The 25120-nt window shown below is 43.8% G+C and overlaps 2 protein-coding genes across 2 annotated transcripts; one reads left to right on the forward strand and one right to left on the reverse strand.

The window, feature by feature from the left end:
* The first annotated feature begins 1721 nt into the window (after window positions 1–1721).
* On the forward strand, window positions 1722–9157 carry sumf1 (sulfatase modifying factor 1). Its single transcript, XM_085777961.1, has 8 exons — window positions 1722–1895; window positions 2199–2273; window positions 3647–3729; window positions 4961–5083; window positions 5174–5288; window positions 6323–6436; window positions 6530–6589; window positions 8879–9157. Exons 1-8 carry the CDS (start codon window positions 1722–1724, stop codon window positions 8981–8983), a joined length of 849 nt encoding a protein of 282 aa, XP_085634087.1. The 3' UTR covers window positions 8984–9157.
* A 4730-nt stretch (window positions 9158–13887) lies between these two features.
* LOC146986776 (leucine-rich repeat neuronal protein 1-like) lies at window positions 13888–17418 on the reverse strand. The gene is made up of 2 exons (XM_085775596.1): window positions 15627–17418; window positions 13888–14554 (listed from the first exon to the last, which is right to left on the reverse strand). Exons 1-2 carry the CDS (start codon window positions 17196–17198, stop codon window positions 13952–13954), a joined length of 2175 nt encoding a protein of 724 aa, XP_085631722.1. The 5' UTR covers window positions 17199–17418; the 3' UTR covers window positions 13888–13951.
* Window positions 17419–25120: the final 7702 nt, after the last annotated feature.

Below are 25120 nucleotides of genomic sequence, written 5' to 3' on the forward strand. Positions count from 1 at the left end.
CACTGCAGCGCCTTGATTTATACTATGTGCTGCAAAACTGTTTATAATAGTTGTTAGTTGGAAAGGTAGGCCTATTGATTGTTTTATTTTTTTTGTTGTTGTTGTTTTTTAAATAAATATGTGTAATAAACTCATATATTTACATGTTTTATCCATCATATTAAAGAAAATGTAAGTTTATTAACAGATTAAAATACAAAACACAATCTTCGCTTCGGGCAGGAAGGAGTTACACCGGTGACGTCACGGCCAGCTGACCGACCACGTGTTTTTTGCGGAAGTAAAAGTAACAACTGACTTGAGGAGGTCTTCTTCTTTTTCTTGGAAACAATGCTGCGCTGTTTTGATTTGTTTATCATCTTAAACTTCATCATCATCAGCAGCATCAGTGCGGACAGAGCTCCGGGGCTCCAGAGCTCCTCATCATGCGGGGCAGAGCAGGACAGCGACGCCGGGCAGAGAGCACCGAGCTGCGGCTGTGGGAACCCGCAGAGAGCCGCTGCTGCTGCTGCTGCTGTGGAGGAGCCAGCAGCAGATCCAGGATCAGATCCAGGATCAGGATCAGTGGACTCTGCTGTGAAATACTCCAAAAGCGCCAATGAGAGGCCACCTGAGGCTGAGGGAGGGGGGAGGAGGGGGCTGCACAGCCAGGTGAGCTGAAGAAGCACCTGTCATGACGTCACTATGACAAACAACCCCCGTTTGAATATTATGTTTTTGTTTTATTTAGATGCACCAACCAACCAAAGTGAGGTTTTGCATCATGTCCATACTAGTTCACTTCCCCCTACCATGTTGTAGCTATAGGCCTACGTGATGCACAGTTAGTGGAGGTGGGAACAGTGTGCAGGAAATCCCCACAACAGTCACTTAACACCCACTTTCGTTTCAAACTAGTTTTAGGCAACACATGCTGTGGTTGAGTGTTGTATTAGTTTCACTTCCCTGTTTATTGTTATTAATAGATCAGCTTCCGTTTCTTCTCTAAAAGGAAGGAGCGTGTGCTTCATGGCTCTGTTTGTCACTTCACCAATGACTGATAATGTTGTTGGCACTTGATCAGTTTTGGTCAAGAGCAAAACTTCTTCCTATAGATCCTTAGAATTCATTTTTCTATATAATAATAATAATAATAAAAATCTTAGATGTTTCACTTAAGCTGTTGCAGTCATGTCCTATAGTGCCATGCAAAAGTATTGGACTTTTCCACATTTTGTCACGTTACTTCAAAGTCAAAGTCCCAGACCTAAATCCTACTGAGAATCTGTGGCAAGACTTGAAAAACTGAAGGGAACTGGAGTTATTTTGCAAAGAAGAATGGGCAAAAACTGCAGTAAGTAGATGTGCAAAGCCAGTAGAGACAAACCCCAAAAGACTTGCAGCTGTAACTGCAGCAAAAGGTGGTTCAACAAAGTATTGACTCAGTACAGGGCCGGGGGCTGAATATGTATTTCCACTTGAACGCCATGTATCATTTTCCTTCCGCTTCACAATTATGCGCTACGTTGTGTTGATCTTTCACATAAAATCTTAATAAAACACATTTAAGATTGTGATTGTAATGTGACAAAATGTGGAAAAGTTCAAGGGGTATGAATACTAATGCAAAGCGCTGTACATTACAAGTCCAGTAGTTGTACAGTTGTTAAAGTTTAAAGCTGTTCCCTTCTTCTTCAGACCTGTGTTGACATGTTGTCTGTCTTTTGCCTCCTTGGACACAGATGGTGCTGATCTCTGGAGGAGACTTCCTGATGGGGACGGACGACCCGGGCATCCCGGCGGACGGAGAAGGTCCTCAGAGGCCGGTGCACGTGGACTCCTTCTACATGGACGTCCACGAAGTCACCAACAGCCAGTTCCAGAGCTTTGTCACCGCCACAGGATACGTGACCGAGGTATGAGACCAGATGAGTTATCAGTTTAGTTTTATTATCACTTATTATTATTATTATATATGCACTGCAAAAACTCAATTATTATCTAAAAACAAGTTAATTTTTAGGTGATGAGTCTTATGTAAGTGGAAAGAGATTAGTTTTGACTAGAAATGAGACATTTTGACAAGAAATAAGACAAATATTCATGGAAAGATTTTGAGTTTTTGCAGTGTGTGGCTGTGGTTGTGTGGTTATTGAGATGTTTAAATCTGAATGGATGTCATATTTTTCATATTTTCACTCCTTTTCTGTCTTTTTCAGGCAGAGAAATTTGGAGACTCGTTTGTATTTGAGGGAATTTTGAGCGAGGAAGTGAAAAACCACATCACACAGGCTGTAAGTAGCACTACACCACCTCACCTGTAGGGTTTGTTCTCTCTATCTAATCACAATATTTAACATTTCAAATCATGTCAAGATTGCATTTTATTTAATTCCACTCCATATTTTTATCTCTCCTACCACATCTCTATCATAACTACTAATTACATACATTTCAAAGGCAGTATGTATTAATACGACACACCCTCTGTAAGAATTGTTGGTAATGTTTTGAATTGTTTAACTGCACATTTGATTTTCTGATCAATAATGTTGTAATAATGAGGGCAGAGGAACACAGGGAAGGTCTAGAGGTCTGAGACTATTTTCTCCTTCAGCTGAATGGAAAAAACTGTCTCATCTAATAAAGATAACGCTCCTAAAGCAGTAGCCTAAATTATATTTAATTTTTCATCTTCATGGAGCAAATGACCAAACAAAGAGCACGTCTTGATAAGTATCATGTGAATCTTTTGCATCCGTGTCATTTTGTTTATATGATGATATTTTAATCTTCCCCGGATCGTGATTCATTTCAGTGTTTTTTAGACTTCTATATTTGCACCTTGAGATCATCAGCCTCAGTTCGCACATACAGGCATGCAAAAGTTTGTCCCCCCCTGGTCAAAGTGTCTGTTAATGTGAACAGTTCATCAAGTGGAAGATGAAATGATCTCCAAAAGACATAAAGTTACACATGACACATTTACATATAAACCATAAACCATATAAACTATCCCAGTGTGTAAATAGTAAACATCTTGTCTGATACCTTGGTCATAGTTCTCTGAGAGCTCAAGTCTCCTGGGTTTCCCATTCTTTTGCTGCTGCTGCTTTGTTTCCCTTTTTCACTCTGAAACTGTAGAAAACTAAAATAATACACTGATATTGATGAAAATATTGAAAAAAAAGAGTGTTTCATGTTTAACTTTATGTCTTTTGGAGATCATTTCATCTTCCACTTGATGAACTGTTCACATTAACAGAAGATTTGGACCAGGGGGAGGACAGACTTTTGCATGATGCCTCTGTATTCTCGGCTTCAGCTCGACACTCTGCCGTTCTGTCAGAGTTGTGAGGACGTTCACAGGTTCGTTCTGCAGCTCGGTAGCTTTTTCGGCCTCTCGCTCTCTCCCTCTCTATCCCCCTGGCAGACGAAAGCCAGACAGCGGGGAATTTACTGTTTCATCTCAGCTGTCATGTGCAGCCGGATCATGTGGTCCTGGAAGGTGGCGCGTGCCCGTTATTATGGCAACACTGGAAACCATTAGTACCACTCATCAGTTCACCACCGACACCTTCACATGAACCCAGAGTACCACGGCTGAGAGGGAAACTTCAACACGTACTACTACACCGTACTAACGCCTCTGTTGTTGTGTTGTTAGGTGGCTGCTGCCCCCTGGTGGCTGCCAGTCCAAGGGGCCGACTGGAAACACCCCGAGGGGCCAGACTCCCACATCACAGACAGGTACAAACACCTTCTTTCTTTTTTTCTAAACAATATATTTATTAACATTTTCTTACATACACATACACTTTTACATTTGTATACACATAGTAATATCAAATATGTAGACCTGTGTCTCATAAACAAAGGCAAAACAAACAATACACATACACATCACAAACATCCACTTCTCAGCCATAAAACATTTTGAGCATCATTTAATGACTTGGGTGTTTGAACTCATTAATCCTGTTTTACGTAACTAACAACTTATTCCTATTAATTGTCATTTGCTAGATCGACACCATTAACAAACACATTAAACGTTTCACTTCTCATATCTGTTCAAACATATCCTACCTTCCTCTTCGTATGGACGTCACTCTCTCCAAAGGAAAAGTTGCCAGCATTTGTCTCACCCAATACGTAACACTTGGTCCCATTACGAAACATTGCAATGGATCTTTTGGCGTGTAAGAGACACATATTTATTATTATTCGTTCACTTTTTTGTATTTGTGACCTTTTGGGTAAAGTCCTAAGTAGAGCTGCAACAATTAATCGATTAATCGAACAATAATCTTTCTTTCTTTCTTTTGATTTATTCCAACCAAGGCAATTTCACAATTTGACAATATCATCACAACATTTCTTCCATTGGTTGGAAGGGAGCAGGGAGAAGATACATCTTATATTGCCTGCCCCTCACTCAATATCTAATTTTCCAAGTAATCTGTCGCTGTAATTGATTATTAAATAAATCGTCAACTATTTTGATAATCAAATAATCAGTTTGAGAAGTTTTTTTAAGAAAAAAAGTCCAAATTCTCTGATTTCAGCTTCTTAAATGTGAATATTTCTGGTTTCTTTGTTCCTTTACGACAATAAACTGAGTCTCTCTTTGGTTTGTGGACAAAACGAGACATTTGAGGCATTTGATTAATCGTTTGAATAACCAACAGATTAATTGATAATGAAAATAATCGTTTACCAAACAAAATAGATGAAATGGTGAATATTCCTCTGATGTTGTAGGACATTAAAGGTACAGCCCGGCTTTAAAACAACATTGTGACAACGTGGCCAAACTCTTTTAAAGGTGCATTCACACCGGACCAGCCCTAGTCCTAAGATACAAACACCTTTTTCATTTTGTTAGGTAAACAACAGGAGAAGAAATAGCTGCTTGATAATTACGAAAATTAAGTCATTAAGTGATTCATTCTTCTTTTTTTGTTTTTTTGTTCTGCAGGCTGGATCATCCTGTTCTCCACGTGTCCTGGGCTGACGCCGTGGCCTTCTGCTCCTGGGCCGACAAACGACTTCCTACAGAGGCAGAGTGGGAGTTCGCCTGCAGGGGCGGCCGGAAAGACAGGTGTGTTATTATCACTTCATTAGGTGACGACTTGTGCACGTGCGGTCGGTCTGTCTTCACATGTGCTGCTCATCCCCCTCCTCTCTGCAGACTTTACCCCTGGGGAAACAAGCTGAACCCGAATGGACGGCACTACGCCAACCTGTGGCAGGGCGAGTTCCCCCACCACAACTCTGGAGAGGACGGATACGAGACAACCTCACCGGTAAGTCGAGTGAAGGAAGGAAGGAAAGAAGGAGAGGGAGATGCCACAGTCTGGGTGTGTTAAAGGGATAGTTCACCCAAAATTGAAATTGTCGACTAAGGGCTGGGAGAAGTTTCAGAGTCCTCCGTCCCTTCTCTGAGTTACAGGGGGTCTTGGTGTAGCAGTGCATGTCCATATAACGGTTGCAAATGGATACCAACTGTCTTCGTAACAAAAAGTCACACCAAAAAACATCCAAATACCTCCATGCTGCTCGTATGTAATGTCCGTCTTGTATTGAAGCCCCGAAATGTGAAATTGTCCCGAAAAAAATTAAATAAGTCTATTTTTCAAGCCTGTTTGTAGCGGAGGCTTCTCGAAGCTCCTCGGGAAGAGGACGGACCCAAGAGGAGCTTGTGAGTGAAATTTCAATTTTGGGTGAACTATCCCTTTAAAGACATGTCATTCAGGTTGTGGTGGTGGAGGAGGAGGAGGAGGAGGAAGAAGAGTGACGTTACGTTGCTCCTCCTGAGCCATTGTCACAGAACTGGAAACAGATTCATAATAATTATGTCTCTGCCCTGTTGAATCTACAGGGAAATGAAAAGGCGCCGGAGATAAGAGCTCATTTCAGAGGTCGATAAAGTCGCGTCAGGTGCTCACAGCTGCAGAGATCAAATGAATAACCATCAGATAATATTAATCCAATCTCATTCTCTACAGGATGGGCCTTTAAAACCTCAATTTTAGAAGTATCAATCATGATCGTATATGCACTCAGGTTCTTTTAAAGTAATGAGCTGCTGAGGGGAGATTGTCTTTTATTTATTTGCATCAATCTTTTCCTATTCTATTCTCTGATTGAAGCCTCTGCAAACAGGAAAATAGTTTCTATAGTGGCACGTAAAGCAATAAGAAAACCCAGATCAGCCACTAAACGATCTGTATAAGAGTCAGTTCCCTCAGTCACATGCTCATTCTGCCAGAGAGAACAACATGAACACACATCTGCTAACATCTGCTTTCTCATAGTTTGTTGTCCTTGTGTGCTGCAGGTGATGACGTTTCCTGCCAACGGCTTCGGTCTGTACGACATGGTGGGGAACGCCTGGGAATGGACGTCAGACTGGTGGACGGTGCATCACACCTCAGACCAGCAGAGGAACCCGGTGAGGACAGATTTTCCTCTAAAGAGACTTTTTAAAGTTTGTCAGGTTTATTTCAGCTGCTCATCCCTCTCTTTCTCTCTCTGTCTCTTTCAGAAGGGTCCTCCTTCAGGTAAAGACAAGGTGAAGAAGGGAGGATCGTACATGTGCCACAAGGTAAAGAAGACGAGCACTTTAACACTTTTAAAATTTTATTTTAGACACCAAAGACCTGATCGGATAATCGAACGATTTGTGTTTCACAGAGTTGCAAAATGCATAAAGAGTGTATATTAATCAGCTGTGTTGCACAATATGTGAATAGAACGACATAAAATAAAAAGCCAAGACCAATAAATAGTGATTTAAAGCATCTAGAAACAACAAACAGTAAATAAAAAAAAATGTAAATCAGCATAAAAACTAAAGCTAAGGTGACGCCGACAGTTCAAGCTATTACTGAGGCTCCAACAACTCCAAAACACTCTGGTGGACAAGTTGTGACCTGCACATTCACCACGCTGTTAGATAATAACAGAACGTTACCAGACAGAGTTGTTGTAGAGGGAAATACAGAGACTGCTTGCTAAAAAACTGTCCCTGAAGGCAACACGCATCAGCTGTTTTGCATGAATTTCCCTCTAAAACAACTCTGTCTGGTAACGTTCTGTTATTATCTAACAGCGTGGTGAATGTGCAGGTCACAACTTGTCCACCAGAGCGTTGTGGAGTTGTTGGATTGTGTATTTGATGAGTTTGATGAGGGAAATCAAGAAATCCCATTATCCTCCGTAGCGTAGCTCGGAGCAGCTCACGGCTCTGCTCCGTCATACTAAAAACAGCTTGCACTGACAATTAAAGTCCCCCTCCCGCGACCCTTTTTGGTCATTTTAAAACCAGCTCATTAGCAATGCACCTCTGGAGGGTGGGCGGAGACTGCGCTGCTCTGCACCCGCCCAGCCACCTCCTCGCACCCCACCCCCCGCTTGCTGACAGCTGGACATTGTACAATTACAGATTCAGCGCGTTTAGCGTAAAACTACACACTGGGATTCGATCCCAGACTGGAACATAGTCCTTGCTCACAGTGCAAGCTGCTCTACCAGGTGAGCTACACCTGTTATACCTTGACAGCTACACCGAGCTGTGAAGGCTTTCACCTCTGAGCCAGATGCAGAGCGGGGCGGGAGCTTGTAGCACTAGTGCCCTCCCCTGGAGCTGTGACATGTCAGCTCCAGTCTCCCTGAAACTGCCAGTTTGCGTCTGCCATTGGTTCACAGCAATTTGAAGGCAGAAAAACTCAGAAATGCAATTTTGCACTTCCTTTTCTGCTGATATGTGCTCTAACACAAGAAAAATGCCACAGGAACATGTGAAAAGCACGAAAAACACGATTTTCATGGGAGGGGGTCTTTAAAGGTAACAAACCTACTGCTATGACTATAGGGATTATGGCAATGTGCCAATTTGCCAAAATGTTGAACTATCCCTTTAAGTCTTGATTGGGTAAAATAATAAAATAATATAATAGATATGAATTATCTTTTTTATACTGAACAAATTTGCCTTTGCCCTCTAAATAGAGTTTTCTCCAGATTGTAATCTTAAAACGTGTTATTATTATTAATAATAATAAAGTGTTAATCTCATGATGTTAAAAGAAAACTCACCAGAAGAACTCATACCAACACATGACGGCTGATACAGTTTATCTGCAGCACCAGTGTTCGAGCCGCCCACCGGCCATTTCCATTTTGTTTGCCACCAGCATCGGTTGCCATGGGAATGTAACTAATTGCATGCAAAATAAGTCTGAAGCACAAAGGTCTGTTTGTTTCATATAAATAAACCATGTGAGGGAGGGAGGAGGGGGAAGAGAGGGGGGGGGGGGGGTAACAGACCGACGCGCTTCCTCATCATGTACAACATGTACAACATGACGAAATTAGAAAGTGAGACAAACTGGTCAAACTGGTGGGATTGTGTTTTATTTATTTTACACTGCAAAAACTCAAAATCTTTTCAAGAATATTTGTCTTATTTCTTGTCAAAATGTCTAATTTCTAGTCAAAACTAATCTATTTCCACTTAAAATAAGACTCGTCACCTAAAAATTAACTTGTTTTTAGATCATTTTCACTTGTTTCAAACTAATTTTCTCTTGAAATAAGTAGAAAAATCTGCCAGTGAAAGCAGGTTTTTGTGCTTGTAATAAGAAAGAAAAACTTGCTCCACTATCAGATTATTTTAAAGTGAAAATATGCTTGAAAGAAGGAAAAAGTGTCTAAAAACAAGCATAATGAGTGATGAGTCTTATTTTAAATAAAATGAGATTTGTTTTGACTAGAAATAAGACAAATATTCTTGGTAAGATATTTGAGTTTTTGCAGTGTAAAGACTTTGACAAACCAGTTTTTCCACTGAGAATTTTCTTCTTTTTTCATTTTTTTTTTTCCGCTCCTTCAGTCTTATTGCTACAGATATCGCTGTGCAGCCCGGAGCCAGAACACTCCAGACAGCTCGGCCTCTAATCTTGGTTTCCGCTGCGTCTCTCAGGAGGAGCGACAGTGACCTCACCTCTGACCCCCGGAGTCGGAGTCGGTGTGAAACCCATGAAAGCAGCGCTGATACCGAGGTTATTTACCTGCCATCACACATTAGTGCACAGCTGAAAAAGAAGAAAAAGAAGAGGCAAGGATGTCTGATACGACTGGAGATACTGTCAGGACTCCTGAATATCATGATTTTATCTCTTCAGACTTTTTCATAAACACGGCGGCTGCGGGTCAGGAGGTCGATAGTTTGATCCCCGGCTTTGAAGTGTCCTTGAACCCCACGTTGCTCCTGCTGGCCGATCCATCACTGTATAAGTGAGTGTGTGTGGTGTATGAATGTGTGGATGTATTATAAAAGGGACGACTACAAATGAAAGACATGAGTAGCTTCAGTCATCGTCTCTGCTTGTGAATGTGAAAATAAATTAAAGTTAAAAAAAAAAAAAAGTACAGTATTAACCACACAGATTCTTGTAAGAATACATTTTGTGATAAATCTGTGACAAATGAAATGGACTTTGAATTGTAAAATTTAGTTTTTTATTATATTCTCTAGTTTATTTTGGATTATTGAATGATCTACATTTTTCTATAACAAAAGGAATTAAAGCCGCAAGCGGCGATGGCGGGCCCTCGCTCGCCCATGCCACCGCGGGGCCTGAGGCACGCCGGGGCCATGGCGCGAAGGTGAAAGGGAGAAAAAACCTGGAAGGAGGCCAAAAATGCAATGTTTCGTTCATCCACTAGGGGGCAGTCACCGCATGTGGTGTGGAGCGTTCAGGGGCGGCCCCTCATCACTCATGTGAAGTTTGGAGTGAATCGGACAAAGCATGAGGGAGTTATGAGCAGTTAAAAGTTTGTCCACTAGGGGGCAGTAATGGGATGCGTGCAGGTGTGTTCAGGGTCAGTCCCTCATCACACATGTGAAGTTTCATGGAAATCGGACAATGTTGATGCAAAAAATGGCACTTCCTGTTTCCACTAGGGGGCGAATGAGTGAGATCGCCTATGAGTACATAGAAACGTTGAGGTCGTGACCCTGGACCTGTGTACCAATTTTCATGTTGATACGAGTTCAATAAAGCCATCCAAAGGGCAAACGTATTGTCATGGCGAGGAATGTTAGCCACGCCCCCACAGGGACGCCATTACTCGTAGCTTCACAGCGTTCATAATGTAACTTCACCAACTGGTTCTGCATGTTTTAGAAGTGGAATGAAGTTTATGGGGCAAAGTATGTACATTTTCAAATTTTAGTACACTTCCTGTTACCACTGGGGGGCGCTATGAGTTACGTGGGAAGTTAATATATCGGGACGTTCAGGGCGGAGCCATCATCATGTCCAGCAAGTTTGAAGTTGATTGGATGAAGTATGTGGGCGTGAGAGCCACACGTATGGACATGGCGAGAACGCCAAAGTCTGATGAGCGCTGGCAGCCACGCCCTTTGACCTACGGACTCACGGAGCACAAGATAAGCTCAGCGAGGTCTGGAGATGTGGTATACCTAATTTGAACTTGATCGGGCGAACGCTCTGGGAGGAGTTAATTTTAGGCGGGAAAAATCAAAACCAAAATGGCCGACTTCCTGTTGGGTTGAGGTCATGAGGTCAAGAGGCTTTTTTGTATATCTGGGTATAATACATATGTGTACCGAATTTTGTGAGCATAGGACAAAGTTAGATAGCAAAATTCTCTATGGGCATTTTTGACTTTGTAGGGGGCGCTATTTCGCCATTTCGCGTCGACCATGTGCGACCACCCAAAAATATCGAATTTCGGATCAGGCCGGACGTCCGTGCAAAAGTATACGCATTTTCGCATTTGGGAAAGGGGCGAAATTGGGGCACGAAATGTCGGAAGAATAATAATAATTAAAGCCGCAAGCGGCGATGGCGGGCCCTCGCTCGCCCATGCCACCGCGGGGCCTGAGGCACGCCGGGGCCGTGGCGCGAAGGTGAAAGGGAGAAAAAACCTGGAAGGAGGCCAAAAATGCAATGTTTCGTTCATCCACTAGGGGGCAGTCACCGCATGTGGTGTGGAGCGTTCAGGGGCGGCCCCTCATCACTCATGTGAAGTTTGGAGTGAATAGGACAAAGCATGAGGGAGTTATGAGCAGTTAAAAGTTTGTCCACTAGGGGGCAGTAATGGGATGCGTGCAGGTGTGTTCAGGGTCAGTCCCTCATCACACATGTGAAGTTTCATGGAAATCGGACAATGTTGATGCAAAAAATGGCACTTCCTGTTTCCACTAGGGGGCGAATGAGTGAGATCATCTATGAGCACATAGAAACGTTGAGGTCGTGACCCTGGACCTGTGTACCAATTTTCATGTTGATACGAGTTCAATAAAGCCATCCAAAGGGCAAACGTATTGTCATGGCGAGGAATGTTAGCCACGCCCCCACAGGGACGCCATTACTCGTAGCTTCACAGCGTTCATGATGGAGCTTCACCAACTGGTTCTGCATGTTGTAGAAGTGGAATGAAGTTGATGGGGCAAAGTATGTACATTTTCAAATTTTAGTACACTTCCTGTTACCACCGGGGGGCGCTATGAGTTACGTGGGAAGTTAATATATCGGGACGTTCAGGGCGGAGCCATCATCATGTCCAGCAAGTTTGAAGTTGATTGGATGAAGTATGTGGGCGTGAGAGCCACACGTATGGACATGGCGAGAACGCCAAAGTCTGATGAGCGCTGGCAGCCACGCCCTTTGACCTACGGACTCACGGAGCACAAGATAAGCTCAGCGAGGTCTGGAGATGTGGTATACCTAATTTGAACTTGATCGGGCGAACGCTCTGGGAGGAGTTAATTTTAGGCGGGAAAAATCAAAACCAAAATGGTCGACTTCCTGTTGGGTTGAGGTCATGAGGTCAAGAGGCTTTTTTGTATATCTGGGTATAATACATATGTGTACCGAATTTTGTGAGCATAGGACAAAGTTAGATAGCAAAATTCTCTATGGGCATTTTTGACTTTGTAGGGGGCGCTATTTCGCCATTTCGTGTCGACCATGTGCGACCACCCAAAAATATCGAATTTCGGATCAGGCCGGACGTCCGTGCAAAAGTATACGCATTTTCGCATTTGGGAAAGGGGCGAAATTGGGGCACGAAATGTCGGAAGAATAATAATAATAATAATAATAATAATAAACATTACAATTTCAATATAGCATTTTTCCCCGGGGGTCTTCCATACCACATGATTACTTCACTACTTGATTACTTTGGGGTCACTTGCACTTTGGGGTCACTTGCACGTTGGGGCATGAACGAATTTCAATAGGGCTTTCGCCAGGCGACTTGCAGTCGCCGCTCGGGCCCTAATAATAATAATAATAATAATAATAAACATTACAATTTCAATATAGCATTTTTCCCCGGGGGTCTTCCATACCACATGATTACTTCACTACTTGATTACTTTGGGGTCACTTGCACTTTGGGGTCACTTGCACGTTGGGGCATGAACGAATTTCAATAGGGCTTTCGCCAGGCGACTTGCAGTCGCCGCTCGGGCCCTAATAAACTAAGGATAAAAACTTTATTACTGTAATACTGTCATTACTTCTCCTACATGACTGGTGTGTTAAATACAGCCTCCACCAGGGGGCAGTAAATGATCTATGTATCTATGCTTCACAATCTCCATAACAACTTGAAACAAAAAGGACCATGTGTTTGCAAAAGAACCAAAAATTATTTATTTAGACTTCTTCAGTATACATGTTGCATGTAAAAATAATAAACTAAGCAATTGGCAAGAAGAAGAAAAAATAATCTAGTAAATTAAGCAAGTAAATGAGGGAAAGGGTCAAAAAGTTTCTAGTGCACCTTAGTGAAGAAAAACAAAAAAAACATTTGTATTTCTAGCATTAACATCACATTTATCAGCAAACTAAAATCCTATTCTCTTGCAGTTTAAACCAGAAAATTCAAAAAGGTATAGTTGATACAACATTACTGCACAATTGCTAACATTCAGTAGACAGTTTAACAAGTCTAAACCCCACTGTCAGCTTTTAATCGGAGTTCATACAAACTCCATTTTCTATCAGTGCACAACAGATTACCTGTTTTACAAAACAGAGAAAGAAACACTGATCTCTACTAGATAATGCTGCAAGAGGACTGTTATCATCGTCGTCGTCCTCCTCCCCTCCCTAAAAGAAAGAGAGTCCAAAAAAGAAAATGCACCGAGGAAAACAGCGTAGCAACTAAGACAACCTGGAGGCTAAATACAGCTGCCATCTTGAGGAGTCGGAAACAATGAAAGAGAGATAGAAAGAATCAAACGAAGGCGATACGCTATACTAATAAAAATCCTGTCCTTGATCACTCTGCCTCTTATTAGCAAAGCTGAGAATACAAAAAAACATTTGCAACTTTATTCGACTTTTGCACCAAAATGGCAAAAGTGTGTCTCTTTGTGCTGCTGCTGCTGCTGCTGCTGCTGGAGAGGCAGCCGCACTGCAAAAACTCAAAATCTTTCCAAGAATATTTGTCTTATTTCTTGTCAAAATGTCTCATTTCTAGTCAAAACTAATCTCTTTCCACTTAAAATAAGACTCATCACTAAAAATTCACTTGTTTTTAGATCATTTTCACTTGTTTCAAACTAATTTTCACTTAGTATATACATAAAAAGTAGCTAGTTTTTAGACACTTTTTTACTTATTTCAAAGATATTTTCACTTGAAATAAGTAGAAAAATCTGCCAGTAAAAGGAAGTTTTTTGTGCTTGTAATAAGAAAGAAAAACTTGCTCCACTATCAGATTTTTCTACTTATTTCAAGTGAAAATATCATTGAAATAAGTAAAAAGTGTTTAAAATCAAGCTACTTTTTATGTATAACTATGTATGTATATGTATAAATATACTTATTTTAGGTAGAATGAGAATAGTTTTGACTAGAAAAAAGACAAATATTCTTGGTAAGATTCAGAGTTTTTGCAGTGCAGGCCTCAATCCTCCTCACCACATATAGTAGCTCCGTGTGGTGTCAACAGGAGACGGTTTCCCCTCCGCGCTGCTGCCGCCGCCACCGCCGCCGCCGCCATCTTTGTCCTTCTCGCCGTCGGCCTCCCACAGGTTGATGAGCGGCGGGTAGAGCTCGTTGAGGGGGATGGACGACGTCTTCAGCATGTACTTCTTCAGAGAGTGGTGGTAGTTTTTCCTCTTCCACCTGCGAGCCGTGTAGACGCCCACGGTGGCCAGGCTGAGGAAGGCCAGCATCGTTGCCATGACGGCGAGCACGGCCGCGCTGGGGTGCTGGTCCGACAGGTCCAGGGCGAAGGTGGCGGCGCCGCGCGTCGTCACGTTGACGCAGGACTTGTGCGTCTGCAGGTGGACGTTGGAGACGGTGAGACACACCTCGTACTCGGTGGCGGGCTGCAGGTGCGTCAGGTTGTACTCGTGCACGTCCACGGGGACGCGCGCCGTGTACGTGATGTGCGGGTTGTCGATCTTCATGGTGGCCGACGCCCACTTCAGGTTGGAGGACATGACGTTGGAGTTGACCTTCCAGGACACCAGGATGGAGTGGGACTCGGTCTGCTTGACGAAGATCTTCATCACCTGTTTGAAGCACACAGTAGAATACAGATCAGTGAAAGTAATAACTAAACTCACACACAAACTAACATTCAAAAAGCAAATAAAAAAATATCTTGGAATTTTATATCTGTAAAATAACATACGCACACATGCACATGCACACACACATGCACACAAACATACACACAAAGGGTTTTATGTAGGGTAGTAGGGTTTCTTGTTGTCATTTTCATTCTTACATACATTCTTTGATGTAGATGACAATCCAATTGTGCAGATTTAATGTAAGTTTTGTTGACTTGTCTTGTCTTTTTCGTGTTGTGATTGTAGATGTATGTTTAAATTAGGGCTGATCCAAAAAAATCGAAGCTTCAAAGCTTCGTTCGTTGCCATGGTAATCGATCATGAAGTCTGTGATCGATTTTTTTTTTTTTTTTCCTTTTTGACACCGGTTCTCATCGGCAATTGTTACATTCCTGGAATCCTGCCTGATTTTGGAGATATGCAGTGTTTGTTTGCCATTACTTTCATTATGTCCGCTACGATTGCGCACCCCCTGGCCGTCGAAGCTTCGATTTTGATCGATTTTATGTCCGCGAATAATCGATTATCTAAATATGATAATCGGGACAGCCCTAGTTTAAATGTATTGGTTTTAAAGGGACAACGAGGAGTTCCTCCATCGGCAGAATGAAAAATTCCGCGACAATAAAAAAGTCTCATATTAACGTGGATGAATCTACGTTATCTACGTGAATGCTGGTCGAGCCGACCAGCGTTTCCCTACTTTCGGTTTTGTGGCGAGTCATGAGAGTAACGCCGCCGAATCGCCGTTTATGGTCGGAACTACGACGGTATCTGATCGTCTTCGAACCTCTGACTTTAATTCTTGATGAATGAAAACATGAGTCTGTCTTGCGCCGGTCAAAGAATTTCACGGTGCGCGCGGAGGCTCATAAATGTAGTGTGAAAACGCTTCGCTTTTCCAAAACTCCTCGTTGGCCCTTTAAATGTGGACCCCAGGAAGACTAGCGGTGCTCTAGAGCGCAGCTAACGGGGATCCGAACAAATAAAACAACAATAAAACAGTCACCTGGGCGCTGTCGAGGAGCGTGCCGTTGACCCGGACGGTGGCGACTCGCGTGTCCGCCCCCTCCGTGTTCTGGGCCACGCAGGTGTAGCGACCTGAGTCCTCCACCTGCACGTGAGACAGACGCAGCGTCCCCTCGCCACTCAGGTGGAACCGCTCCGACACGGTGTCCACGGTGATCTTCGTCCCGAGCGGAGTCACCCAGTAGATCTCCGGCTCCGGCTCGGACATGGCTCTGCAGTCCAGGCTGACGCTCGCTCCCAGATCCAGGTTGAGGTGGCTGGGGAAGGTGTCGTGGGAGATGAGGGGGAGGCATTGCTCCGGAGACTCCAGCGGCCGCAGCTCTCGGACCCGGCGGTCCCGGAGCTCCGGCGGCGAGCTGCACAGCATGGCCAGCGGCTCCATGAAGCGGATGGTGGTCCTGTTGGAGCTCATCCACTGGATGACGCAGTCGCAGCGCAGCGGGTTGCTGTGCAGGCTGATCTCCCGCAGGTTGGGCAGCGCCTCCACCGTGTGCTGGTAGAGCGCCGTGAGGCCGTTGTTGTTGAGCATCAGGCTCTCCAGCGACGGCATGTCCCGGAACGCCAGCCGGTGCACGTAGGACAGCTTGGGGTTGTTGGTCGCCTCCAGCTTCGTCAGCTCCGGCAGGTTGTCGAGGGCGAAGCGGTCGATGGACGCCAACTCCATCATGTTGTTGATGCCCAGTTCCTTCAGACGCAGCATGTTCCTGAAGTCTCCTTCCTGCATTTTACGAACCGGGTTTTTGTTTAAGTCCAGGAATTTCAGATTGGGAACTTTCTGAAGAGCCAGCTGAGGGATTCTGACCAGCTTGTTGTCGTAGAAAGAAATGCTCTCCAGGTTGTCCAAACCTACAAACGCGTCTGCCGGCACGTCGGTGAGGTCCATGCCGGCCAGAACCAGACTCCTCAGGCTCTTCAGAGGCTTGAAGTTCATGTCTAGGAGGCCGATGACCGGGTTCTCCCCGATCATGAGGATCTCCAGGTTCGGTGTTTCCTCAAACCAGCGGCTGTCGATGACGTGGAGCCTGTTGGAGTTGAGATGAAGGCGCAGTAAGTTGTGCAGGCCCGCGAACGCCCGTGGAGAGATGGCGTTGATCTGATTGTGGTTGATGTAGAGCTCCTGCAGGTTGGAGAGGTTCCCCAGGCAGTGGTCGGGCAGCTGCGTGATCTGGTTCTCCTCCAGATGCAGCGTGGTCAGGTGGTTCATGTTGGTCAGACCCACCGCCTCCACCGTGCTGAAGTTGTTCTGCGATAGGTCCAGCTCCGTCAGATTGAACAGCGCCTCCAGCTCGCCACCGGTGTGCGAGATGGCGTTGCTCTGAAGCAGCAGCACCTGCGTGTCCGCCGACAGGTTGGCGGGGATGTGCGAGAGCCTCAGGTCGTTGCAGTCCACCGTCGTCGCCTCCTTGTAGGTCGACTGCGGGGTGAACCAAGGGCGGATCTCGCACACGCACAAACAAGGACACTCTTTGCCACGTGTGGGCGTCAGAAAGGAAAGAAGCAATCCCACGCACAGCCAGATTAACGGAGGCCAAGGCTGAGAGCTGAGCACCATTTTGCCTGCTCTCTCTGTCTCTCTCTGCTCAGACAAAGCTTAGACGAGACGAGAGGCAGTGTTCAGGCGGAGGGGACGAGGGGAAGGTTCATGGGCATTAGTCTCCTTTTCGCTGCTGTAGATGAAGCTGCTGTCTGCGATTTCTAATCCACAGGAAAGTATTTTGCAGGAGGCAGGCTCCCCAAGAACATCTGCTCCAAACGTCGAGGGGGATTCAAACCTACAAAAAAAAAAAGACAGAAAAAGGCGATTTTAGATATATTACAGATTTAGTGAAAACTGAAAGCAGCTTAAAAGAAAAGAGAGAGAGTCGCTGTTAAAATGAGGCAACTGGCAGTTTTTTTTTCCACGCTGCCACCCCACAGACGTTCAGGCGACTAAGTTGACGTGTCTAACGGGGCAGAATGAATCTGTCAAATCCGTCTTGTTGCCCTGCTGTTGTGTGTAGACATTCATTTCTACTTTTTTTTAATGAGCACATACACAGTCTGATACCGTCTCAATACAGACGATGTTTCCTCTGGATGTTGGAATAAAGTGGAAATGAGACAATAGATGTCAAAAAAACTACTTGACCACTGCTCTCGTGTAAATATACATGTTTACCTCTTGTTAAAGGGATAGTTCAACATTTTGGCAACTTGGCCCGTTGCCATAATCCCTATAGTCTTAGCAGTAGGTTTGTTACCTTTAATTGTCGGTGCAAGCTATTTTTAGAACGGCGGAGCAGAGCCGTGAGCTGCTAAGAGCTATGCTACGGAGGCTCATGGGATTTCTTGGTTTCCCTCATCAAACTCATCAAATACACAATCCAACAACTCCACAACGCTCTGATGGACAAGTTGTGACCTGTACATTCACCACGTTATGAGATAATAACACCGCTCACCGCCTGTGTTTTTCACACAGAGGGTGGAGGGGTAATTGTAAGATTCATAATCTGATTAGCCGATTGATCGTTTCAATAATTGATAGATTAATCAATTTTGAAGGCTGAAGTGGAGAAGGGTTGAATGTGAACAGCAGTTGAACATGGGTCAAGTCCTGACAACTAGTGTGAAATGATGATTCAGTAAAAACATGCTCTGTCAAAAAGTTTCTTTCCTACAGTAAAACTGATAAATACATGCAGCACGTTCACATGGAAAATGACAGAAATGTAATTCTTAGTGACGGGACTATAGAGATAGAGAGGCGCAAAATTTGGTACAGTACGAACTCCATTTGTCAGGAGCTAAGAAGAAGAAGATAGGGTTTCATCATATTAGCCCTGCTTCCCTGATGTGCTGCGTATCTGTCTCCTCAGAGATTACCAACATGTTTTCCCTCTCTCTCTGGGCCGGGTAGATTATCTGCATCCCAGCTTGGTATCAGCGATCCTCTTGAGCGAGTGTGTGTGTGTGTGTGTGTGGGGTGGGTGGGCACAGCCGGCAACTCTGGCTGTGAGCCCATTACACAACAGGCTTAATATACAGGCAGTGTGTGCTCTTCACTGTTAATCACTCACTACTTATGATACAGGCCCATGGGAGGCAGGCGTACTGTACCGTACACATGGAAAAGTGAATTTAGTGTTATTTTTATTTAGGTGGAGGAGGCTGCGGCTGCAGACGGAGCTGCCGCCAGAGGAGTTAGGAATGTTTTATGTCTCTTTGCTTTAATCTGTCACTTTATATAGAGACTGTGAGTGTATATAGAGACTGTGTACACACTCCATTTTCACCACAAGCAGACATGGATGAGGATGAGGTCATCGGTTTTATTTCAACAAACCCTAATTGTGTCATTCATCATATCATCATAAATTAAGACAACTTAACAGCTATAACTTCAACAACTTAACAGCTATAACTTCAACAACAATCAACAATCCAGTTGCCATGAAGCTGCTGTTCTAATGTATTTTTATTCACTTTTACTTATGTACTGTAGGCTGTTATCTGTTAGTAGTATGCTACGATGATGTTATGGCAGTGCTGCATCTCGTTTCTCATGTTTCTTTCTTTCTATCTATCTATCTATCTATCTATCTATCTATCTATCTATCTATCTATCTATCTATCTATCTATCTATCTATCTATCTATCTATCTATCTATCTATCTATCTATCTATCTATCTGTTCATCCATCTATTGGTCCATCCATCCGCCGGTCTATCTATCTATCTATTTGTCTATCTATCCATCCATCCATCCATTTATCTGTTCATCCGTCCATTCAGCATCTATCTATCTATCTATCTATCTATCTATCTATCTATCTATCTATCTATCTATCTATCTATCTATCTATCTATCTATCTATCTATCTATCTATCTATCTATCTATCTATCTATCTATCTATCTATCTATCTATCTATCTATCTATCTATCTACTGTATCCATCCATCCATCCATCTATCTATGTGAGGGGGAGTTGTCAGAAGTAATCCATTATCTAAGCAACAAAAAGAAATAATTAGCTTCTATAATAGTTGACAATGGAGAGAGAGAGAAAAATAGAAACTCTTCTCGCCTCTAGTCTGACTCACACTCATAGAAAATCACTATTATTCTCATAAATAAACCGAGGATCAGCCTCCAGTGTGTGTGTGTGTGTGTGTGTGTGTGTGTGTGTGTGTGTGTGTGTGTGTGTGTGTGTGTGTGTGTGTTACTGCGGGTGTATTTTGTTTCACATCAGAACTGACAAGTTCTTCCAGTATTAACATAAAACAGACACAGATTGTTTTCTCTTTCCTTTCATGTGCTGTCTTGTTCACGCCCTGTGATGATGTGTTGACACCTTCTCACAGTCTCTTTCCCACATTTGCATGTCGAGAAAGTATTTCTAACTAATACAAAGTGGATATAGAAGATAGCACTATCGTCTGCAACACAAGAGAACAACAACAACAACAACGTTCGGAGGGTTGTTTCTGGAAATGTAAACATGTCAGAGGAGCGAGGCTGATGGCGAAAGCAGCGTTTTCCTTCAAATTCAACAAATCAAATAAATAAAAGAAAAGAAAAGAAAATATTGTCTGGAGGAGTTTTAAGCCTCGGTGTCTGGTATCAGGTGGCCCGGTCTCTGCAAAATAAAACCCGTCACACTCAAACTGATTCCCTGAGCGTGACTGAAGTGTGGCAGCAGAGACCTGCACCTTTTCCTGCACGGGTCCTATTCATAGATCCTGGAATTAAGTGCTGAACGTGCATCATTCAACGACTGGCTTGTAAATATTTAAAGAAATATTTGGTTTGGTGATACATTTGTCTTTCCACTCTCTTCCTCCTCTATGTGTTGCGCTGCTCGAGTATTAAATTGGAGGCGACAGGCGGAGTAATCACTGCTTTCACGCTGAGGCCATAAAACTCAGACACCTGGCACCAGGTTTCTGGCAGCCTGGCAGCACGATGGGGGTCTCCATCCGTTCCCACCTATGTCACACTGTGTGTACGCGTTGACCTTATTGACCCGAGGAAGCTCTGGTGCGCACATATGCTCTGTTCTTCGCTGATAATGGTGGCTGCTTCATAATCACGGCAGTGCACAAACCAAAACTCAGACCTATACACAAGCTTCCCAGTTTACCCATCGTTACCTACTGCTGGCCCCACTGACCTGCTCTGACTTCACCGCTGTTACCTCCCCTGTCTTTAAGAATACACTTTTACATTTCACTGCCAAGTCCCATCCAGAGCCAAAACACGTGATTCCTCTCTGGCTTCCTGCCTGTCATCGACTGGTCCAGGGATTCAAACCAGTGAACGTCCTGCTAAGTGCTATACTCTATTTTCTACAGAGGAGTCTGCAGCATCTGTGCATTTTTTTTTTTCATACGGCACATCCACGTGGTCTTTAAAGCACACTATCATCCATCTTGTCATTTTCTGCATAGTATCTGCTTTTGTCATGGGACACAAACGCAGACACAAACACAGGAGAGCAAGTTTAAAGTGATTTCTAAGGGAAGAAGGGACAAAATAAAAAAAAATCTAAAATGTCTCCAATAGTCTGCAATGGTAAAAATCCTGACAAAAGGTCAACGGGTATAAAATCCCAGTCGTCACAAAAAGAGAAAGACAAAAAGACCGAAAGTGCAAAACAACTAAAGATGAGACTGAAATACGCAAGAAACACGAAAGGAAACCAAGGACACATGACATGACAGGGAAACACGCAGACTAAAGCCACGTTTACACTGCTCACACATATTTCCACCTCTACTTTTTCAAAAAATAGAGTCGTTCACACCAGATCGTTTAAAAAAAAAACTAATCAGAATCCAAAAGGCAATCAGAATCCCAACAAAAACTCAATACCAACAACAACAGCAACAGATGACACAAGTTACTTCCTGTTCCTTCTTGGGGCCTGTACTATGAAGCAGGATTAGGGCTTAATGTGGTAACTACAGGGTTAACTCTGGGTTTTCCGTACTACAGCGGTGGTTCACTTCTTACTGAGATACATCTCCATGGTAACTTATGCTGAACGGCTAACCTGGTCCAGAGCTGGTTATGTTTCAGATTGAGATCGCCAGGTATAAAAGCTCCAACTCCTGACCAATCAGTTCTCTTGGAAAATGCCATCCCCTTCCCTAGAGTCAATAACCACGGTTGTGTGATTGTTCGATTAAAGAGGAACTATGCAGGATTTGTAGCTCAACTCTGCTACATTTTTACCTTAATTAAACAGCTCCAGAGTCCTAGTGCTGGTTAAATCAATGACTTGTAACTAGTTCCAGGGAGAATGGAGGCTCTCTGTCTTCCACCTAGCGTCTCTTGTCTGAAAACCAACCTTGTAAGATCAGAGCCTCCGACCCGGTGTCCCAGCTCTCGTCTCTGCGGCATCGCCACACAAACATAACGCGCCCCGTAACCATAGACTGTAAAAAGAATGGATGTAGCACCCGTGACGTCACCGATTGGTTTGGGGGAGTCTGTTTTGTGCTGCTACTACGGGGGTTTGAACTGCGCCATGTTGGATTCTACTTGCCATATTTGGAGCGGTGCGGCGGTTAGCCGGCTGAGAGCCCGCCCACTGGCCTCGAAGCAGCGGTCTCCGGACCTGTCACTCAACGTTTCCGCGCCCTAATTGGTGAGAATTTTAAACCTAATAATAGTAAAACTGTAGAGTTTTAAAAAATTCACCCCCCTCAGAGTGTGTGCGGGGGTAGAAACTATTGGTTGAGACCAAAAAAATAAAATGTACCAGGCTGTAAATATGTTTTTTTAAGCTGTAAAGTCGGCTATTTTAACATGGGGCTCAATTGGAGTTGCTCCCTTCTGACACCAGCCCCCAGAGGAAGCCGAGGGGATTGCAGTTTTTTGAACACGGAAGTGAGTTTCACTTCTCAGACCGACAACTGCCCCCTTGCCCGTAACCCGTAATCTCTTGTTGATGACAGATAAGACTACACAGATAGACACATGGTAACATGGTAGATGATAAATAACATTATCCACCGCTCCATGGATTGATTTCTCACCGTCTTCGTTGGAAACAAATGCACATGGCCAGGACGAGGGTTAGTAAAACAGCAGTAGAGCGACCAGACTCACATAGTTCCTCTTTAAGTGAAGCCGGGTCACTGGAAGAGACCCTATGTTGAACCTACTTTGTAGGCACGAGCTTTGTTGGTTTGTACGCATGCATGCTGTGATGTTATCAAGCCTAAAACTCAGTTTCCTTATATCTACATGCAAATGTGAAAACAGAGTTTTTCCCAGTCTCCACTTTTTGACTCAGATTTAATCGTTTTCGGTGACTTGAAGCTCAGCTTTCGTGTAAACAAAAGGCCAAAACGGGAATGCACGGGAATATCACTGTTTTTGCTATGTGTAAACTGGGGGTCAAGAGCAGGGCAGGAGGAAGACACAAGGGGATTTTCAAAATAAAACAAACTAACCTTGAGAACACACGGCACAGAGCTGTGTGTTGTGTTGATCAAGTTAAACAAAGGATGATCATTTTGTATTTCAACCTACTAAGCTAAACATGACTCCTCATAACTGCAACACACACAAACACACTGTCATTATACAGTACAATCATAAAATAGCTGAAATAGCTTTTCATTCTGCCTCAGTTTCCTGGTTTTGCGTGTTGCCTCTAATTCCAACACAGGAGAACAGGATCCCACAGGTTCGTCGACCGCTCCAGCACCGTGCTGCTCAGAGTCACTTTGGTTGGGACAACACACCTTTGTGAACTCTTGTTCTCTGGGATGAGACAGAGATTAGGTCTGAGATTTATTCACTCTCGCTGTGAAAACAGAGCTTTGACCGGTCGTGTAGCAGCAGCAGCACCTGTATCCTGGAAATCTTTCTGCTTAATCTCTTCGGCTGAGGCAGCAGACGGCAAAGACACTGTAGGGAATGTAATTAAAAATTCATGCATACAGATGTATCCACGCTACACACACACACACTCATGCACACTTCTCTCCACAAAATTCACATTCAGCTTTCCCTCTCTTCTTTGACTCACACACTGTGACATGCATGCGTACACAGACCACTAGAAGGAGACAGAAAAATCCCTCAACAGCTTAGCATTATCCAGCTGACTGGCTGAACTGAAGCCTCCAGCAGGAGGGATTTACTCTCTTTACTCACCCAATCCTTATGAGGTTTTAATTTAAGTACACACACAGAGAAAACACACACACACACACAGAAAACACACACACACACACACACACACACACACACGCGTCGCCAAAATATACATCTATCTGTACCTGATATCTCCACAGGATTTATCGTAAAGCTTCTGATACTTCCTGGCACTGAGGTTTAAATAAAAAGTGAGACATCAAGATGCAATTGTGGGACATAATGAGCGTTGTCTGCTTCATGCAAAGGCTTAATAAATGCATTTAGAGGACAGGACAGCTCCACAAAACAGGGAGCAATGACAATAATCAGAGCCACTGAAGGAACACAGATGGAGCGTGGGTCATTTTTCCTTCAGACCAATAGCAGAAGTCGTGTAAAAACAAACAACAACACACGCTTTGAAGAGCGTGTCACAATTCTGTCTTGGTTTGTCGCGGAAGTAATTTCGTCTAATTTGATTTTTTCCACCTTGTACCTTGAGTTGAGGTGCCGACGTCTTCCTAATACTACACTCTGTCATGTGCCACCGGTGCAGCCAGGAGGAACCTCATTTGATAGCACACTGCATCATTTTTCATAGGGGGGAGAGAGATAGAGGGAGAGATGGGGGATGGAGGGGGGGAGAAAGAGGAAATGCTTTGCACCCCTCCGATTTGTTTCTGAGGCCCCCCCCCTTTTTTTTTTTACCACCGGGTGCAAAATGTAAGCACTGACTAGTGTTTCTGAATCAGCAGCAGTAGCAGCCAGCCGCACACCACAGGGCTCACAGACATGCCGTCGCCATAGCAACGGCTATGCCACCGGCACGTCTGTGTTTCATAATCAAATGAAGACATTATTAGAGAGAGAGACACATGCTATTAGCGGCGTCAGGTCTGCTGCTGCTGAAGGAGCATGTGGAGGAAGTGACTGCAAGATAAAAAAACCATCTGAGAAATTAAAAGCAGGTCGTTAACAGGAGATAAAAACCTGCGTAAATGTTGTGACTCCTTCTCCACACCACTCTGCAATAGTAACACGTGTCCAGATAGATTTTTACACTCCATAGGGGCAGGCTAAGGGTCTTTGGGCATGAAGGTTTTTGTATTTCTGAGTATGAAGGTTTTGATGTGTTTATGTGGCTTTAAAGGGATAGTTTATTGTCCCATTGCCATAATCCCTATAGTCATAGCAGTAGGTTCGTTACCTTTAATTTTCGGTGCAAGCTATTTTTTAGAACGGCGGAGCAGAGCCGCTAGCTGCTCAGAGCTCCGCTACGGAGGCTCATGGGATTTCTTGGTTTCCCTCATCAAACTCATCAAATACACAATCCAACAAC

This window comes from Trachurus japonicus, chromosome 5, assembly GCF_045865225.1.
Source record: "Trachurus japonicus isolate A0001 chromosome 5, Traja_1.0".
In the NCBI taxonomy this organism is placed as follows: Eukaryota; Metazoa; Chordata; class Actinopteri; order Carangiformes; family Carangidae; genus Trachurus; species Trachurus japonicus.

Coding starts and splice junctions, on each gene's coding strand:
- sumf1 (XM_085777961.1), top strand. CDS start 1,722: ATGGTGCTGATCTCTGGAGGAGACTTCCTGATGGGGACGGACGACCCG. Junction 5,084..5,173: donor AGGGGCGGCCGGAAAGACAG/GTGTGTTATTAT, acceptor TCCTCTCTGCAG/ACTTTACCCCTGGGGAAACA. Junction 6,590..8,878: donor GATCGTACATGTGCCACAAG/GTAAAGAAGACG, acceptor CCGCTCCTTCAG/TCTTATTGCTACAGATATCG.
- LOC146986776 (XM_085775596.1), bottom strand. CDS start 17,198: ATGGTGCTCAGCTCTCAGCCTTGGCCTCCGTTAATCTGGCTGTGCGTG. Junction 14,555..15,626: donor CGCTCCTCGACAGCGCCCAG/GTGACTGTTTTA, acceptor TGCTTCAAACAG/GTGATGAAGATCTTCGTCAA.